This window comes from Akebia trifoliata, chromosome 4 (assembly GCF_017979445.1).
Source record: "Akebia trifoliata isolate Shusen 1 chromosome 4, ASM1797944v1, whole genome shotgun sequence".
Lineage (NCBI taxonomy): Eukaryota > Viridiplantae > Streptophyta > Magnoliopsida > Ranunculales > Lardizabalaceae > Akebia > Akebia trifoliata.
Genome location: NC_141378.1, coordinates 791,077 through 811,489, shown reverse-complemented (window position 1 = coordinate 811,489; position 20,413 = coordinate 791,077). Strand labels below are relative to the sequence as shown.

Below are 20,413 nucleotides of genomic sequence, written 5' to 3'. Positions count from 1 at the left end.
AACATGAGTTAGAAGTTTTGGAATGGGCTGATTTTTGGTGAGGATGTTCTCTACGGTGAGGAGATCATCCTCACAAAAAATCAGCCCATTCCAAAACTTATAACCCATGTTTACAAGTTGAAAAATCGTGGACCGTCCATTTTTTATAAACTATTTTTGATGGGGTTAGAAGTTTTGGAATGGGCTGATTTTTGGTGATGATGATCTCCTCACCGTAGAGATTGTCCTCACCAAAAATCAGCCCATTTCAAAACTTCTAACTCATGTTTTGAAAAATGTTTTGCCAAAAAGTTGGCCATTGAATGCCACCCATTAATAAGATGGTGACTTCTTTCTGTTTTGGAAGGTTAGCCCATACTCTTAACTTTGAAAGAGAACGATATTAAAGTCGCCTGGCCAATTCAAAATTTTGAAGAAGACGCTCTGTTTTACGTAGTAAAGGTCGTTCGACCCATATGGATTAGCACGTTCGCAATCCAATACAACAGCCCTCCAGATTTCTAGGAAAAACTCATTTTCAAAAGAGAAATAAAAAAAAAAAAAACTATTTTGAGTTCGAGGGATTGAAAATGGATGGTTACCAAACTCTCAAATTTAAAATTAAAATTCAATTGTGAAAAATAACTTTTTTTTTCAAAAGTTCTTAAAATTTTCTGATCTACATCCGTGTTTTTGGATGCCACATGCATGGACAGTCGAGATACTTTCCTTACTAACTTCGTAAGGAAAGTGTTTTATAGGAGTTTCAATGAGCACCCATTTTGTTGGAACTAAATTGGAAAACCTCGTATCTAAATACATTCATTCCATATCCAAAAAACAATCAGTCTGAAAAAAACCAAATTGATAGGAACCAAAAGAGATCACTACTACTACCCAAAAAAAAAAAAAAAATTAGACATCACTTTTTTAAAAAAATATCAGTTTTTTTTTAAATGACATCTAAAGTGCAGTTTTCACAGATGGAGGGATCGGGCCAAAATGTGCGAGACTTTAGGCATCAGTTTATATTTGGATTTTAGATATCGATTTTGAGAAGATGATTTCTAAACACCCCCCCCCCCTCTCTTTTTACGTGTGATTTTTCATCCAAAAAAATAGATATCATTTAAAAAGTGATATCTAAATTATTATTATTTTTGTACTAGTGGATTAGGTTCTATTCGATGGGTAACTGCAGTTACCAAGAACCAATTTATCTTGTGATTTCTTTTTGTAGTGTAGATGTTTGAAGTTAATAAATATCACACAAAGTTCTTTAATTTTTCATATAAACTTTGTACTTGAGCTTAAAATGGATATTTTTTTCTAGAAGTTTATTTTTGTAAAGAAGATGGATTTTAAATTTTTTTTTTTTTAATTAAGTTAGATTTTATCAAAAAAATAAAAAATTAATTATGTTAAGGAGGCATTTGTAGATGATATGATGTGTTCTTGTAAGAAAACAAATTTTATGCTTATTTGGCGATATAAATATATGTAAAAAAAAAAAAAAAAGCGAATTATACTATGACACGGGGTATCTTTTTTCTCATCTAATTCGTAAGAATCAAAGCCGAGAAGTAATCACACATCTTGACAATTCCAATTCCACTTTTTTTTTTAATTGGGATCGACAAAAATCAAAACTAAAAAGGAAATGGCTTATAAATGAAGGTACCTTCGGAATCGATTTAGAACCAACCAACACCCCTAATTAATGATCACATGCATTCATAGGTTTTTCAAATTGATGACAAGTTACCCTTGACCTTGATCTTATCACCTGAAGTAAAAAAAAATAACCTTTCAAAATTCCATTTGCATAAAATTATTGTCCTAGTTTTCCATCTTAAGTTTAACCTACTTTAGCATTTTTAATATAAAAAATAAGAAAGAATTTTTTAAGTAGAAGATGATACGAAATTTATAGAAAATTCTAGAGTTTTGTATAAAGAATTGAGACAAACAATAGATTGAAGATGAAGTTAAATAGAATACAATTAATTTTTTTATAAAAATTGAAGTAATTGATGACTGATTTTAGAAAGGAAAAAAAAATTAAGAGTTTGTTGTTACAAGATGAAAATAAGGGTATTCAGGTCTTTTTCTTTTTTATCTAGAAAGGAAGAAAAAGTCAAAGAGGACAAGTCATTAGTTTGAAAAAGGATATCCCAAATATCCATGGAAGTGTAAAGGGGTGTCCAATCACCCAAAAAATTTGAAAGAGAACTGGGGGTTTTGGAAAAGTAAACGTAGAAATTAACATAGATGCTGAAATACTGAAGGTAACGTAGAAATTAACATCGTTTGAGACATTGATCACGTGCATGTGTCTGTAGAACCATAAATGCTTTTCAACGAGATGAGATGCGAGTGAGAAGCATCTATGGTTCTGTGTACACCAATGTCCCAAACCATGTCAATTACAATATTACTCTAGCACGACTCTTTGCAAAAATCGGAGGGAGTGGGTGGGGGCAACAGGGTCAAAGGGGCATATGCGTCATTAGTTGAAAACACAAGGTTTCTCAAATTAACATCAAAATCAAAATTTAAGGGTATCTAAAATATCAAAAAACAAAAAACAAAAATTAAATGGGGGGCAACTGGCTCCACCCGCTGAATGTAACACGATCTCATTGCACTCATCATCTCAGTCACCGTGGTTGTGGTTGTTATCATAATCATATTTATCCAAGAACTGGTTTTGGAGAGAAAAATCATGGGTTTTAATTTAAAACTATTTTTCATTAGTCAGATGACCACGTAAGCTGGAAGACAGGAAGAGAGAGGCTAATCCGACAACTTCGAAGCGTAAAGCCCGCGCTTTAGAGTCAGACTCAACACTGGACCTGAGGAGACAGAAACAAGAGTGAGGCTAAGCCTGACAACTTAGAAAGATTTGGTCGTTGCGGCCAAATGGATTGTCTCTGGCTTACAATTCATTACCAAAGCTCTCTCTCTCTCTCTCATATCATTTCCTAATTCTTATGCAAGATTTGAAAGTAAAACGGTCAACTGACGTCGTCAAACACTAAGTTTAACACTGCACTGACATGGTAGTGTGCAACGAACCATAGAATAGAATTTTTTTACTTGTATCTCGAGGGAATAAACTTATGGTTCTTTCTTTGCGCAATGCCATGTCACGGCACTCTTAAAAATAAGAGATGTGTTAAAATGATTATATAAAAATAAAATAAAAAAATTAACACCCAGAAACACATTTAACATGGCAGTGGGCAATAGAAATATTAATTTTTGAATGCTGATTTTTCAACTAGAAAGTCTTTATTCACTCACTGATGTGGCATGATACAAAATCATACATCTTTTTAACTTGGGATACACATCTGCACATCTTTTTTGTGGGAGGTGCAATTATGTATCCTAAGAAAAAATATCTATGATTCCTTCAATCGAGTATCGGGTGAAGACTTTCTAGTTAGAAAATCATTAATCTAGAAAAAAATTTCCCTCAAGATACAATGGAAAAAATAGCCGTTCTAAACTGACATCCTATGAAACTGCGTTCAACACAACATTGAACATTGCCACGTCAGTGCAGTGTCAACATTTTCCATTCTTCAAATAAATAAAATTCAATATTGTAACTCGTTTCAGCTTCAATATATTGAAGGTTTTCAAAAGAATGATGGTTTTGAAGAAAAAAAAAAAAAAACTCTTTTGAAAGTTGTTAAATTTTTTGAGATGTACATTAATTTATGTGGCATCCCATCATGTCTTTTGGACTCAGGAAACGAAAACCTTCCTAACTTGAATGAATATTTCTGTGAAGAGGGCTGACTGCTTCAAAGATTTTTCTATAAAATATAATATGATATCTATAGATTGGTCGGTTACCCAATTAAATGCATATTAATGGGTTGCATCTGTCTGCCATTTCTGTATCTGACCTAAGTGCTTAATTACTGGATTACTGAGTTATAAAACCTTTGGAAAGGTAGCTTATTCCTCCTCATCATCCACACACACTCTCTCAAGAACTAAACACTAATAATGGACGACTTCCAAGTGGTTTCTGCTTCTTTGGGGTTCTACTCACTTCAGCTTTGCTTAGCCTTCCTTTGTTTACTCTCTGTGAGTTTTTGGTTCCTCAAACGTAAAACCCAAGCCATTAATTACTGGCCTTTCCTTGGCACACTTCCATCCCTCCTATACAATGCTAACCGCCTACCGGAATGGTTCACCGAGAATTTCATCTCACTCGGCCGCGCTTCTTTCTTCATAGACGGCCCCGTCTTCTCAAATCCCAAGTACTTGGTCACTTGCCATCCTCAAAACCTAGAATACATCCTCAAAACCAACTTTAATAATTTCCACAAAGGTCCTGATTTCAAAGAGATATTCGACCCACTTGGTGATGGTATACTTAATGCTGATGGTGAATCGTGGCGTTCACAAAGGAAGATGACACACGCGTGCTTCTCATCTGTGGAGTTTCGAAGCCTTGTCGCTAACGTGAGCCGAAAAGTAGTCGAGTATGAACTAATACCATTCTTAACTCATGCGGCTAGACAAGGATCTACCATTGATTTACAAGAGGTGTTTAGGAGAATCACATATGATAGTACAATGAGTATCTTTTTGGGGCGAGAAGAGGGTTATCTATCCATAGATCTTCCACCTAACGAGTTAGCCGAAGCCGGGGATGATGCACAAGAAGCCTTACTTTATAGGATTGCAATGCCCATGTTGTTATGGAAATTGTTAAGGTGGTTGAGGGTTGGAGCAGAGAGGAAGTTATGTAAGGCATGCAGAATTGTACATGTTCTCTTCAGTGAATACATTTCAGTAGAGAGAGAGAAGTTGAACAAAGGAGTGGAAACAACAAATCTATTGTCAATGTACATCAAGTCTCCACACGTATCGTCCAAGTCGGAAAGATTTCTTATAGACACAATGGTGAACTTATCTACTGCTAGTCGAGACACGACGTCATCGACTCTAAGTTGGTTCTTATGGTTGGTAGTTAAAACACCATGTGTAGAATTAAAGATCTTGGAAGAACTGAAGTTCGTAGTCTCAAACAAGAAGAACAAATCAGAAGTGGGTCTTGATGATCATGTCAAGCAATCATGGATGATGTTTGATTCGGATGATTTAAAGGGTTTAGTATACTTACATGCAGCTTTGTGTGAATCAATGAGACTATACCCTCCCCTTCCTCTCAATTGCAAAGGTGTTATAAAAGAAGATGTTCTCCCAGATGGGGCTGTGGTGAAGCCAGGAATGCTTATTTTACTCTCAATATATTCTGAGGGAAGGATGAAAGGAATATGGGGAGAGGATAGTTTGGAATTCAAGCCAGAGAGATGGATAGATGATGAGGGGAAGGTAAGTCATGAACTCATGTCTAAGTTCTTCTCTTTCAACGTAGGGCCAAGGTATTGCTTAGGTAAAGACATGGCTTTTACCATTATGAAGTCTGTGGTTGCAGCAATAATCTTCAACTTCCATGTTGAAGTATTAGAAGGTCAGCAAATCATTCCAAAACCATCCATAAACCTTTATATGAAGAATGGATTGATGGTCAAGATAAAAGAACGAGCTCGGTAAACCATAGGTTTACAATATTATTATTGTCTTCCATGCAAGTATGATTTGTACGCTTAAAATGATCATACTGGAAAATAATAAAGGCCACTGTTAATCTGTGATGTAACCGTAGTTTAAGTAAGTTTAGGATAGAAAAGTTGTATTCTCCTCCGCAATATGTTACGCATGCAATCATGATTTTTTTCATGCAGTGTTTAAAAGATTAGAGTGGAATTTTTCAAGTAGTGATCCCATATGCCAACTAACAACTCTCGTTGCTTCTTCAATATGGGGTCCAATCTATACCATAGTAAAATATTATTTTATTTTTATGACGAAAGGTTTTGAACCCGTAGACCCAACTAAGCAAGGGCAGGGAAACTGACCTCATAGAATTCCATATCTCTTGCCCAAATCCTTCGAGTACATGCAATACTCCTTCAAATCACACATATTAGGTAAGCAAAGATAAATCTCTTGTGTGGCCAACCAGGAGGCTTCAACTCAATTATCTCTCTCCCTTTTTTCGAGGAATGTCTTGATCACATGTGCATTGATTTCCCATAGCAAATATTAGGTTACTAATTATCACATATGGATATGATACGTTGGGCATCTTTGTTTTCACTGTTTCCCTGCTATGACATTGTTAGAAAAACAACTTCAAGCCAATAGAAAATATAGTGTTGACAAGTTGGTAATCTGTCAGTGCATAATCCTTTCACTATAATTCTTCTAAATTGTCTGGACTTTAATATTTCTTTCTATGTCCAAGTAGTTTAATCCCTAATTAATATTTGATTAACAGTCATCAAATCCTTCATGCATGTTGAATTCCTTGACCAAGTACTGAGCTTTAAAAATTGCAATTAATGCCACTTTATTAGTTCCTACAATTTGCTATGGTTTGTGAAGTCTAATAGTACCGGTAAACAAGGAGGTAATGTAAATCAAGCCACACCTTCACTAAAATTGTTATGGGTATTTTTGTAATTTCATTAATATTATGTAAAATCCTAGTTAGATTTTCTGAAGTATTTATATTTTTCATTTGATAAAAGAGTATAATTTGTAACTACGAATTTTCTCTTCAAAATGGAATCGGTGTGATCCGTAGACGTACCTCAATCTTGAGGGAACTATGTAAAAATTGTGATTTGTATTTTGTTTTTTTATTCATTTCTTTGTTCAATTGTTCCGATTTTTCTCAACACAACTAATATGTCAATGGCATAAAAAATTAAAAAAGCTATATAGGATAGTAAATCCAATGATTTGCTTTACGTCTACAAAATTTCAAATTCAATCAAAAGGAATCAATGTGTTTATAACAACAATTGGCATTAATTTTAAACCGATGGTCAGGTATTATTCTATAAGCAGTTGCTGAAACGAATTTCATTAAAATATGAATCTTTGAACTAAAACCAATGGAGCAGAAAATCTGAAGAGAGAGGACAAAGTCCTAAATATACCTCGATGAAGTTATATTTTATACAATAATGCATCTTTCAACACATCCAACCAAATACTTGGACGCATGTGAGGTATCAGTTCAGAACGAATAAAACAATTAAAATATTTTATTATACCAAGCTTCCCACCTACGCATAGGTAGCTTGACTTGCATGGCATTTATGGTCGAGACCTTTGATAGGGACAACTGAATCCATATATAGTTTTGTTAGATGGATTTGGTGAGCCAATTGAATGAATCCATATATATAGTTTTGTTAGATGGATTTGGTGAGCCAATTGAATGGTTTTAGATTATTAGCCCAGGTGAAGTAGGGTTTTCTATATATGTGGACCCACGTAATATACAGAGGGAGAATAAGTTATTAGCTACATATTGGGAAGATTTTAATTAATTAAATTCAAAAAAGTTGAACGTTAATGAAAGATGTCCAACCATATATGCTCAAAAGTGAACTATTGTTCAAGGAAGGAAGGGAGGCAATTGTGCTAGATTGACAAAATTAGAAGGGAGTGTTTTCTCCTCCTGATTCATTAGATTGGATTTAAAGTTATCCAAATCATGACTATGTGTGGAAAAGCACCACCTTAACTAGTCAAGTCATGACATTATTAGGATCTATATATAGAATCCAATTTTTTCTCATTTTATTATCAATTTCTAGTATTTAATTGGACTGAGTTATTGGGACGATTCGATCCAATTTTGCAAATAAATGAATTGTGATTAAGAGATTGGACTTGTTTTATCCTAGAAGCGAAATCCTATTGCAAAATTAGAGAGTAAATAACATCTTAAAAACAATTATCATGGAATATGGTGACATTTTTACCTTTCACCGTCAAAATTTTAATTTTTTCTCTAGAAGATAGGGTTTTGAAAAAGGGTTGAAGATGATGGGCTTTGGTAACAAACTCAATAAAATATTTTGTATAATCTCCAAAATTTTCTCTATGTTTTTACGAAAATTTTCCGAATTAATCAAATAATTATCGAATCCGAACTTTGTTACTATGCCTCCAACACAATCTTTTGCTACAGTGATTCCAAATAAACACTTCGAAAAAGCAGTGTGCCAAAGAACCATAGATTTCCCTCAAATTTATAAAATGGTATCTCAAGGAAAAGTATCTATTATTTTTCTACACGCTCAAGTACCATCTCATTGTTATTTCAAGTCTCTTCAACATTTTTCTCCTTTAAATATCAAGAGTTAGATGGAATTTTAGATGCATTAGATGAACCTTATCATGTGCCCTTAGGACATCAATTATTGGTGCCCTTAATATAAAGTTTCCTATAGTTTTTCTTTCTTTTACGGAGTTTAAAGCACACATTTTTCTAGATTCAAAAGGGATCCATCTTGTTTAGAATCTCTAGGACTACCCTCCCATCTCAGCCATTGTTTTGATGAAGGGTTAGTATTTTCTCTTTTCCCACTTTTTATATTCTCTTCCGTGTTCCCACTTTTACACTCTCATTTCTCAAAAGTTTTTATCCCTTGGCAGACGCATGGCTGGGTTGGGAGCTCCTTTTTAGTTATGTATAATGATTTTGTAACTCAACCTGACACGTGACTCAAAAACTCAACTAAGGGATGGAAGATGAAGAATCTAAGCTCTTTCTTTCAAATTAGAGCAAAAAACAAAAAATTGAATTCAAATCCCCGGACACCAAAGAAAATTACAAAATTATACTTCAAAACAAAAAATGCCTTTAAAAAAATTAAAAAATTAAAAAACTATCATAATGACTTCACAAACAAGATTTTGAAGGCCCAAAAAACGTCCCAAGGTTCGGGCTGAATTGGAAATTCAATTCCATCTAAAATGCAAATGCATATGATATAATAGAAAATCACTCTTTCCTAGAAAAGCTGGTGACAAAGAATTTAAGATTTTGGCACAACATCAAGAAATCAACTCCTCTGACAAAGATTGATCTATATTTCTGAAAACTGAATAATGAGCTTCATTAAAAATACCCATTGCGACCATCCAAACCCAAGCATGTGCTTCTAACCTCTAACAAACAGAATTGTTTTCACCAGAGGCAAACAGGAAGCGGAGGGTTGGCTGGATGCCGGATAGTTGGCTCCAAGCAGAAATCCGCCATGAGCGCAATATGATCTGATGACCATTCAGGTGATGGAAGAGCTGTGTATCGCATTGCAGAATCCATGTCAAGAAGTTCCAAAAGACCTTTAACCATCAATCTATCCGCTGTTTGGAGGCATCAAAACAAAACCACCATAAGTAAATGAAAAGGAGGATGTATATATATAGGGGAGTGTTTGAGGGTGTCATAGAAGAAACCAAACATTGTGCCAAACATTTTTCATGGGTTAGAAGTTTCGGAATGGGCTGATTTTTTGTGAGGATGATCTCTATGGTTACAAAAAATCAGCCCATTCTGAAACTTCTAACCCCAATTTACAAGTTGAAGAATCATGGACCGTCAATTATTTGTAAACCAGTTTTGATGGGGTTAGAAATTTCAGAATGGGCTGATTTTTTGTGACCATAGAGATCATCCTCAAAAAAAATCAGACCATTCCGAAACTTCTAACCCGTATATTGAAAAATGTTTGGTTTCTTATATGACCCTTGAACACTCCCCTATAAATATATATGAGCAAGTAAAGACCAAGAGCAATCAATTCTAATATGAAAGAAAGGCAAGTAAGCAGGTATATATGGACGGACACACAAAACCAAGATCCAAGCTGTCCACTGAAATACCTGTGTAAAAGATGTAATCTATCGCTCCTGAAAATTTCTCTGTAAAGTTGGTAAACAGAGGCTCCTTGGTTTGGGGGTTAATCATCTTACGTTGTTGTTCTAAGTTCGAATCATCACCTACTGTCCTTAGTAAAGATGAATATGCACTTTCCTGTAAAAAGAAGCCTTTTTTTGCATCAGAAATTGAAAAGAAATAATGCCAACTCTTTTTCAGACACTTATTATGTCAGCACTCAACCCATGAAATTTGAACACTGCAAGCTACCATAATTCATAGGGAATCATTTAACATTTTTGAATGAAAAGACGAAGAAATCTTGAAAACAGTTCAACTGTCAAAATTTGTTTTCTGATGAAAATAATATAGGAATGCTCCAAAATATGAATTCAATCGAGAATGATGATATTTAGAAGGAAAAAAAGCCACTTCAACTAAAATAAAAGATATATTGTTTATCTTTCACTTTAATATATTGTCTGGGCAGTAGGACAATAAGGTACATGGAAATTTTGGCGATTTTCTATTAGTGGTAATTTAAGCCAATTTGTTCCTTTTAACCACACAAAAGGCCATGAGGGATGGGATATGGTGGCAACTTCAGCTGTACTCTTGAATACTCTGTACTACTACAGACCTCTTTGATATAAATAATAGAACTTCTGTAATCTCCAAACAAGAGAAGAAGAAGAAGAAGAAGAAGAAAAAAAAAAAAAAGAGCAATCATACCAGAGGCAACGTATGAGAAAGCTTAAGATGTTGAAATATGCCAACAGGATCAACTGCCAAGTCATTGTGACTAGGATCAACTTTTCCCATGACTAAAAGATCGTGAGGAGCACTGCAACATACGACCACAAAAATGCAACTACATGAGTATTATGCAACTGCAGGAGCTTAAAATTTCTACAATTCAAATACAGCAATGTCGCAACTTGCAACAGCTTAGAAGTTAACAAAGAAAAATTTATTTTCTGGAACAAATTCAGTGCGCTTTAATTGTTGATAATCACACATTCAAGTCCACCAGGATACCAACTGGAAGAAAAAAAAAATGCACAGATCTCTAGATGAACATTTTCATAGAATGAGCATTGGAAAGATGAATGATGTTTAGTGTCATAAGACAAATATGAACACTTTCATTTGTCTGATGTAGGTAGCCGGACAACATTATTTTTTCCCTCGCAGCTTATTTTGAACACCACCCCCTCCTTGGATCATAACTGATTTACATCTCGCTTATTTCTTCCTTGCCCCCAATTTTGATTAACTGCTTTGAATAAAATTATAATAGTGGATAACCTTATGTTCCATGGTACTATGTCATTCAAAGTTTGTTCCATGTGTAAATCTTCTAAAGAATCGATCAATCATGTTCTAATACATTGCAATGTTGTATCTATTGTGTTATCCCATTTCATGTCTTTATTCCATTATTCTAGATGTCTCGCCACCTTGGTTCTTTCTCTATTGGAGAGTTAGCAATCTTGAGCTTTTGGGGGGAATAGAAAGGATTGTATGGCACTTACTCCTGTTTGTTGTTTGTTGGGAAATTTGGAAGGAAAGAAATAGTTGAGTTTCTGACAGGAATGAATAATTAGTTCAAGAACTTATCATTAACAGTTGGGGTACTGTATTTTTTTGGTGCAAGTTGTTTGAGGAATTAAGGAATATCTTAAAGACCTACTATTCAGATTTCAGACGGGAACCAATTGTAAGCCAGAGGACTGAAACAAACAAACAACAAAAAATATATAAATAAATATACTTTATATTTACTCTTATATCTTATATCTTTCAAGAAAAAGACAAAAACAAACAAACAAGTCTTAAACCCTAGAGAAGTACTTGATTTAACCTTGCATGATGTATTATACATGGTTTTAAAACTCGGTTTAGCGTCTCGTCTCTTCCATGCCAGATACCGAGCCGTCTCGGACGAGTTTTCCGATACGTTCGAAACATCTCGTTCAAAAATCAGAAAAATGAACGTGGGGTTTTAAATCTCGTCCGAAAAATTGACTTGTCCGTCTCGTCCATGCCTGATACCGAGATGACTCGGGCGATACGTCTCAGTCTCAGACGAGTTTTGAAACCATGGTATTATATACAAGGATGTTTGTTCATGTGAGGGCAAATTAGTTTTTTGTTTTTTTGTTTTTTTTTTTGTCCTAATTGTATTGGTAGGTTTGCTCGACCTCCATCCTCATTCCTTTTTTTTTTTTTTTTTTTTTGCCCTAGACTAAAAATCACATTATACTTTGCAAAAAATGAAAGAAAAAAAATATATATAGTTGACGATGATATTGGAATTCATCACACTTAAATCCCAACACATGTTCCTCTACATTGACAAACCCCCAAGAGTGGAAAGAAGTATTTGTAAGTGACTTAAAGAGTGGACAGGAATATGATTGTTTCTTCTCAATTCATCTATTTCCATGTCTTGAGTATTAATTTGGTTTTCCACAAAACCATATTCTCTTTTTTCCAGTGTATTCTCCTTAATCTTTTAGACCCTGCAAGATAATCATGTAGAATCTGCTTCTGTTTGCAGTTTGCTGGGGAATCTGGAACAAGAGTAAACGTATCTTCGAGGAAAAGGAGCTCTCAAATGGTGAAGTAATCATGAGTATCTTAGGTCTAATTTTCTTTTGGAGTAACTTATTAAAGGAGTGATTCTTCTTTGAGGACTTCCATTTTAGGTGGGAGATGATGGTATGGTGGGATGAGATGTACCCGTTGCCTCCTTGTCCTTATTTCTAGGTTGGTATCCTTGAACTCCTCGTTTGTTTTTTATCTTTCAATTTTAATGAAGTTTTTTACTTATCAAGAAAAAGAGAAACACCATTTAGATCAGCATAGAACCTAATAAATAAAGAAAATGTCTTAGAAAGTATAGAAGATACAAGTATTAGAAATAAGACTCATTTGTTATTTAAGAAAATGTTTAGATAAAACTTTTCTACCATTTGTGCAGACCTAGAGTGGTGCAACCCATCAACTCTAAGGTTGCATTTCTTTATTGGATGACAGCCCTGGACAAAATTCTTGCGATTGATGATTCAATTAAAACAACAAAAAATAGTTCCCAATGTGTGTTCTATTTGTAAACCAAGTAGAGAAATGACCTTGTTTTAACAGTATAGCTCTGCAAAAGTCTCTACATCTAAAGTAAATTTGATAATGCCCAAAGGGCAACAAGTTTCTTCAAGTTTAGAAGACCAATGCATCCAACAATTGTGGCTGCATCTTATAGGCTTAACTGCATTTTGCCATTTGTTGGCCGATGGGAAAGAAAGGAATAACAAAATTCATGAAGATAAAGTGTGGGCTTTGGAGATCCATGGTGATGTAAAGGCTTTGTTTTATCGTCGATCTTCTCTCTTTATAGGGTTTAGGGGTCTTTTCACTTTGAAGACTTCATATTCAAATGGGATGAGGTCATTCTAGGACCTCAAAACTACTTTCCATGTAGTTTTATTCCCATCTAGTTATGAGTATTGTGAGGCTTGCTTTTCTTCTGAAAAAAATTGTTTACTATACCTTGAAAAAGGTATAAATAAGGTAATCAAAGGACTATCTAATCAAGATATGCTTCTACTATGGTTCAAAATAGAGTTGAATATGGAAACAGCATTCATGTTGCCAACCCCATTAATTGGAATAAAGCGTAGGCAATGATGATGATTATGTTATTTTTATGACATAATTTTTATGAAAGATAAGGAAAAAAAGCATATCTGACATTATTGAAAAAGTAAATCATAACACCAATTCCTCCTCCCAACTGATCAAAAGAGTCATCACTAAACAAAATCTAAGTTCAGTTTGAGTGCGACAGCATTTAATTTACTTTGGATCCCAAAGAACACTAACATTACCAACGAAAGAAAACAATTTTTTCATAATTATCTAGTGATAAATAACTTCATTGGTAACATCAAAAGAATGACCTTCCAGGACGAGAATTCAGATCCCCACAGATCACAACAGGAATATGTGAATCAACAATTTTCTCTAGTCCATTGATGAGGGTCGCAACCTATTGTGACGAAAAGGAGATAATCCAATTAATTTTGAATATATAAAAATCAGAAGGAAATGGAAGAGATCAACATGTACAGAATTAATATATACCTGCCATAACTTGACATCTGTATACTTAGTATTGGCATGTATATGAGTATTTGCCTGACGAAATCAGCATAAACTATCAGCTATCTAAACAGAAGCATTATCACACTTAATGATGAAGAAAAGGGTACAACTGAAATGTAATACCACACAAAATCTATAATCCAAAGCATCCGAAACTGCCCCATTGCCCATTAGTTCAAGTATTACAGCAATTGCAACATTGTCCTGCAAAAGCAGATAGCTATCAGAGGGTGATATGGCAATTTATTGAAGACTGGGAAAAGAGAATTATCAGAATAAAGTATAAAAACATAAAATGGGCATTTTCAACTTTAAAAACCAGAAGAATCAACTATCAGATAAGAAGCAAATACCTTTTTCAAGCGAACATGAGCTTCAGTCTTCTGATTCGGATTATGCTCTTCAACAATTGAGTGTGCAATTTTACTGAATTCAAGCTACAGTGGGAAACATAGAAACCATTTCTTATAACTGGTAGAAAAACACAGAAATGATTAAATCACATGCACTAGTTATGCCGTAAGTGAGGCAAAATAAAGATCAGTTACCTCATATTTTTTAATTTCTCTAAATCTATCCTTACGGAAAAATATAGCACACCCATCAATACTAAATCGATTACGTGTATACATCTGCAAGCAGTCCAATTGACCCATGCTTAGCAAAAACAAAGAAGCAGAAGCAAAATTGGCAAGCAAAGGTGCTTCAAAAGTTTCCATTGGAAGCTTACCTATAAAAGATAAAAAACAGTTTCCATTTGCACATGATGGCATAAATCAGCATTAGTCAGCAGGGGTTGTGTTTGGTGGCAAGTGAATGACCATGTAGTATACTTCTAAATATGATGAGCACATCAAGAATTACAATAGAGAGAGATATCCAACCCCCTGTGAGGAGGAGATTAACCAAGACAGTTTAAGAAACTAAACCATGTAGAGATGATAACTAGGACATATTTGTCATATTCTTTGTTCTTTTCTTTTCTTTTCTTCATTTTTTTTATTTTATTTTTTATTTTTTTGCCAGGTATATTTGTTACGTCCTTTCATCAGTAGAATAAAACATTAATTAACCAAGAATCAAGGAATCGGTAGAAGAATTGCAGTAGGCGATGTATTGCTGTGAGTCACAAGAACAACCTTACATAGTGCATGTTCACAATGACCAAAAGAAGTATAGGCATCATCATTATCCCTCACCCAAATATTGGGGTCAGCGAACACTCCTAAAGAATGATAGACCTAAACAAGAACTCAAATCAAGTTTGCAAGACAAAACTATTCAGGAATAGTACATATCAGAAGGCATGTGTAACAAGGACACTTTTGATTTAAGGGTTATGTAACAAGGACACTGCAATTTCAAAATTATTGTTGTATTGGAGATGCACCCGGACACACCTACGTGTACGAACATGTACGTGTCATGGTATCACAAAGGTACTTTGCCAAACACTTTGTACATGTGTCCAACATCAATACACGTGCTCATGTCACTGTTACTTAAGGTAAGATGATAGGTTCAGTATGAATAAGATGTGAAGCAGACAAGCACAAGTCCGTAGAAAATGGAATACGTATTATCTGCCAAGTTGAAAGTTTAGTTAAGACTTTTTAAGTTCCATTATCTTGAACAGTGCCTTCAATATTCAATACATTGCTAAGATTGAAGCTCTAGAGTGTCAGTTAACTATTTCAAATATAAGAAACCAATAGAAAGAAACCACATTTTTCTCTCCTTTCCTATATATTCTTATAAGAATGCCCATGTTTATAAAAAAATAATTGTGTTCATCTTAATCAAATATCTAGAAATAACATGGTGTACCAGAGAAGTGCTGAAATCATGTTTCAACTGATATTGCTTTGACTCATTATTCTCATTAGTTCAGAATTATGGATTGAGCCTGATTTCTAGTCAATTTAAAAAAATATATTAAATGTTCAATTAAAACTATGAAAGCCTCGCAAGCAGAGTGTCAACCATCTATTCGTTGAAAGTTTGCGTAGGAGATGAGGTGCTTATTTGCTAGGTTTTTGGCATCGAATGAGTGTTTCCAAAAGATATTAAATATGTTTTTTCTTGTTCGTCTAGCAGTCCTTTGATGTGAGAAGAAAAATACTTGTCAATATGATCGTCCAGTACCTTTCAAAAAGCTTATATATACAAGTAGCAGTTAGAAAAATATACCTCAGTTTTCCTTTTCTTGTAAATTACAGAATAGCCACGTTGTACTAGCTCGGGTTCAAAGAAATTTTCAAAATGATCACTCTGCACCTGCTCAACTAACACCAAGCATATATGAGTTGAGAAAGCCAGGCGTTACAGTGCAGGACCAGGCCCCAGTGTCAACTAATTCAGAAAGCAATAGCAATAAAGAAATTCACCTCCTGAAGACAAAGGATATCTGCTTTATATCTAGTGATCTCACGGAGCAAATTTTCACGACGGTATTCCCATGTAAGCGCCCATGTGGGGCAATAACTAAACATCGTCTGAGTAGCATACAAATCAGAAAGGATGTTGTAGGATAGCACACTAAACGTTCCAGTAACAGAAGACGGGGTTTCCAATCTGAAGTTCCTACAGCCCTCCAACGGCCCAATTTGGATCATGCCGCGAGGACAAGGGACAGGTGCATTGATTACACGATCAGTGACAATATAATGCACTGGGGCCAAAGGATTTCCCTGTTTGCAATCTACAGCTACAGATTCTAACATCAAGATGTAGCCAAAATCATCTCTTGAGGGCACATATGTGTTTGAAGAGCCCACCTTAAGCCATGAAACATCTTCTCCCTTCACCGTAATTGCAGTTCTATTGTGTACTGGGCCATATCCAAAACCAGACCAAGAGCCAACAGATGGCCAAGAGCCACAAGTCCCAAGCTCTCCCGAAACCAGATTATCACCATTGAAAGTCTTATTTGTTGTCCCAGCAGCCTCAAAATGGCGTGCACGGTGGATCGGCCATGTATCAAAGAAACACTTTGCAGAGCAGTGGTAACTCTCTTCAACTGGTAGTTTTAACGTTACACAACACATACACTGGAAAGTAGCAATCTTAGAATCATGCACACAGCAAATGACCTTGTCATCACTCTGTAGTCGGTACCTGCTTATACAACATTAAGAAATTATATAGACAATCCAAGTAAAGAGGATATGAACTGAGGGTTAAAATGTCATTTCATTTCAGCATTTCAAAATATTGAAACAAAATCGAAATGCATTGGCGTATTCCAAAAACATTGCAATTTTTTGTGTAAAATTTTCATTAAAAATAAGAAGAAAAGACCTGCCTAGAAAGCATTAGTAGAAAAGGAACACTTGCTACATGTCATCTTAACACACAAGCCCACGCCTAAAGATAAAATCCTCAAATGAAAGACCAATATAACAATAAAATTCTTAAAATCTGTCACAGAATAAAAATGAGACCTAAAATCTTCTTGTTGACCTCGTGAGTCAAAAATTCCTTTAAAATAATTCTAGAATTAGAATCCGAAACATTGTATTTAAATTAATAAAAACTCATTCTTATTCATAAATGAATAATAAAAAATATTCTTTAATGATTAAACGCAAGATGGAACCTAATGTCACACTTTTTCACATCAATAGGCATTAGAAATGTTCCAAAATGTTTCAAGAGAAAAAAGAGTCCAGATAGTATGCACCCAGGGTGGAGGATTGAAACCCTCCTCCCACACCACAATGCACACCATGTAAGCCATAATCCAAGGAATTAGCACCTAAAATATCTCCTTTTAAAAATTTCCTTGGATTACGGCTTATGTGGCGTGTATTGGGGTGTGGGAGGAGGGTTTCCTCAACCATGGGTGCATACGATCCGCACTAAAAAAAAGCATCATATGCCTCGAACCATTGCATTTTATGCAAACTAATGCTAGAATTAAAACTTTTAGGTATCACATAAAACTTAGAAATGACTCCTCCCTATTGGCTCATCATCATACAGTGCCACAAGTCTTAGAGCGCTTAAAGAACTAACATTGCTCACATTTCACTCAAGAGTAGAGTAAAGTAGAAGGATTTTGCAAAAGGAGTCATCATAGCATAGGTCTATATAAAAGGAGCTTCACTCTGTTTCGAGTATAAAAATCATACCACATTTTTCACAATTATGTACATAGAAAATATTTTAAATTATTCCAAAACAAAAACTGAATAACTCAAAACAACACATTTGATGCATAAATAGTGGTAGTAAGGTCATGGCAATTGAGATGGCCTCTCTCATGTCTTTAGGTGGAAGCTAGTCACTAAAGACATGACATCTAAGCAAGAGGTGTTACCCACATCGGCATTGACAGATTCCCTGTCACAACAGTCAACGAAAAAATTATAGGGGAAACTCCCAAAAAGGTAGGAAAAAATAGTGAAATTCCAATTGCAGTGCTCTATTCATTTAAAGCCAAAAACAGTAAATTACCATTTTCGGATTCCAAATATTTCACTTAAAATGAGAAAAGAAAATGTCCTATCTTTGTGATTATCAATTAAATCATTTCAATCTCCTTTTTTGGATAAAATTTATAATTATCAAAAAAAAATATCATGTTTTTATAAAACAGTAAATATTTTCCCCGAAATAATTCCATCACTTTAGTTTTAGTTAAGAACTTTAAAAAAAAAAAAAACAGCTTTATAAAACCGTAATTTTTTTTAGTGGTTAGTGTAAGAAGTACGGGTTCAAGGAGATTTGAACCTAAAATGTGGGAACGATCTTTCACACGTCCTACCACTTAGCTAAGTGGTACTTCTTTATAAAACAGTAAAACAATTCCTCAATTTATGTGAATTTTTTTAATTCCAAAATTAGCACTCAATGGTTTCCAGAATTAACATGAAAAAGTTCTACGAAATTATGGTAAAACAAATGGGTAATTTTAAAAACCCTTGTTGATATTTGAGATACCTCCTATGTTTTTTTTTAAATCATGAAACACTTTAATAACACAATAACTAAACGTGTAAAAATTGGTTAAGTTGACATCCCTAACCTAGACACAGCCCATTAAATAATTGGGTTAGACACTAGTATGACCCAAACCCCCCAATTTCGTGTCGTTTTCGAGTCGTGTTAAGATTGCCACCCTTAATTGACAGACACCCCAACACAACAATAATGAATAAATTCTATATGCACGCATATGTTTCAGTATGTTTCACTAATTCGTATCGATGCATTCTAAAAAAAATATAGGAACAAACTGAAACTTTGTGACACTTCCAAAAAATTCGAAACATACATTTGCATTTTGTCCAAAATATTCCAAAAAGTCAGTAACTAAAGACATGACATATAGACAGAAGGCCGTGTCCACATCTGCATTGACAGATTCCCTAACACAACAATAAATGAATAAATTCTATATGCACACATATCTTTCCGTATGTTTCACTAATTCATATTTATACATTTTTTTTAAAATACCGAAACAATAAGAAACTTTTGTGATTCTTTCAAAATTTCAAAACATACAATTGTGTTTCAATTTGGATATCAAGCAAGATGAACATCAACGCCACTTTAGAGACCAAAAGAATTTTAACTAAAAGAATTCAAGATGTTGTTCTATCAACAAAAGAATAAAATATCCATCAATTAAAACAGAAATAAAATCATATCTGCTCATCAGAGGACCTTGGCAATGAACATCAGCCGAGATGAATATCAAACCCAAAAAATATATGAGAATCGAAACAAAGAGACTAACCAGTTAAATTTCATAGAGTGTTCGGGAATTTCGAGAGAGCCTTTACAGTGAAAGGACACGTAAGGGTTGATTTCGCAGCCGACAACGGGAGTATCAGAAGGGAGATTTACTCTTAATTCACATTTCATGATTTCAGATTCTTCGAAACCCATTCAAATGAGATGAGTTTGATCGATTGAAGACCAAGAGCCATTAAAGGGTCCTCCGGAGAGGACAGGAAACAAAAATTGAGGACTCGAAGGTCAGAACAATCGAAGATGAAATCAGATATTGGAAGAAGATTGAAGTGCAGAGATCGAAATACCAAAGTAAGAGAAATTTTATAGGGTTTGGTTAGGGTTTTAATAGTTCTCCAAATCTTGGCGCGTTTCTGCCATTTGTATTTTGTAGTGAAGTTTTATATTCGGAAGTCCTTGGTTTACTTTTCTTTTACCCTCATGAACTCATGGTGGACTGTATGACGGAGGACACTTCACTGACGTGGCAGTGTACAGATAATCATAGATTTTTCTCGAGATAGAATTTAAAAAATCAACGGTTCTCTATACATCGTAATGTAGGCCCGTCGTTCAAGCTAGTGTCCAACAAAGTCAGTCCAGCTGCATGGTTTCAAAGCTGGGTTTCCCGTCCCGTCTCGTCTCTTCCATGCTAGATACCGAGTAGTCTCGAACGAGTTTTTCGATACGTTTGAGACTTCTCATCCAAAATTTTGAAAAATGTACATGGGGTATTAAATCTCACTCAAA

General features: G+C 34.6%; 1 protein-coding gene and 1 pseudogene across 2 annotated transcripts; one reads left to right on the top strand and one right to left on the bottom strand.

Moving 5' to 3' along the window:
* Window positions 1–3,975: 3,975 nt before the first annotated feature.
* On the top strand, window positions 3,976–5,798 carry LOC147402725 (alkane hydroxylase MAH1 pseudogene; annotated as a pseudogene).
* Window positions 5,799–8,843: 3,045 nt separating this feature from the next.
* LOC147402724 (carbon catabolite repressor protein 4 homolog 1-like) lies at window positions 8,844–20,082 on the bottom strand. Of its 2 annotated transcripts, XM_086438053.1 has the most exons (11): window positions 19,668–20,082; window positions 16,309–17,038; window positions 16,112–16,198; window positions 14,470–14,553; window positions 14,275–14,358; window positions 14,045–14,125; window positions 13,901–13,954; window positions 13,717–13,805; window positions 10,487–10,598; window positions 9,760–9,910; window positions 8,844–9,240 (listed from the first exon to the last, which is right to left on the bottom strand). In XM_086438053.1, exons 1-11 carry the CDS (start codon window positions 19,817–19,819, stop codon window positions 9,062–9,064), a joined length of 1,803 nt encoding a protein of 600 aa, XP_086294179.1. In that variant the 5' UTR covers window positions 19,820–20,082; the 3' UTR covers window positions 8,844–9,061. The 2 variants fall into 2 exon arrangements, with proteins under 2 accessions (XP_086294179.1, XP_086294180.1); XM_086438054.1 differs by lacking the exon at window positions 14,470–14,553.
* Window positions 20,083–20,413: the final 331 nt, after the last annotated feature.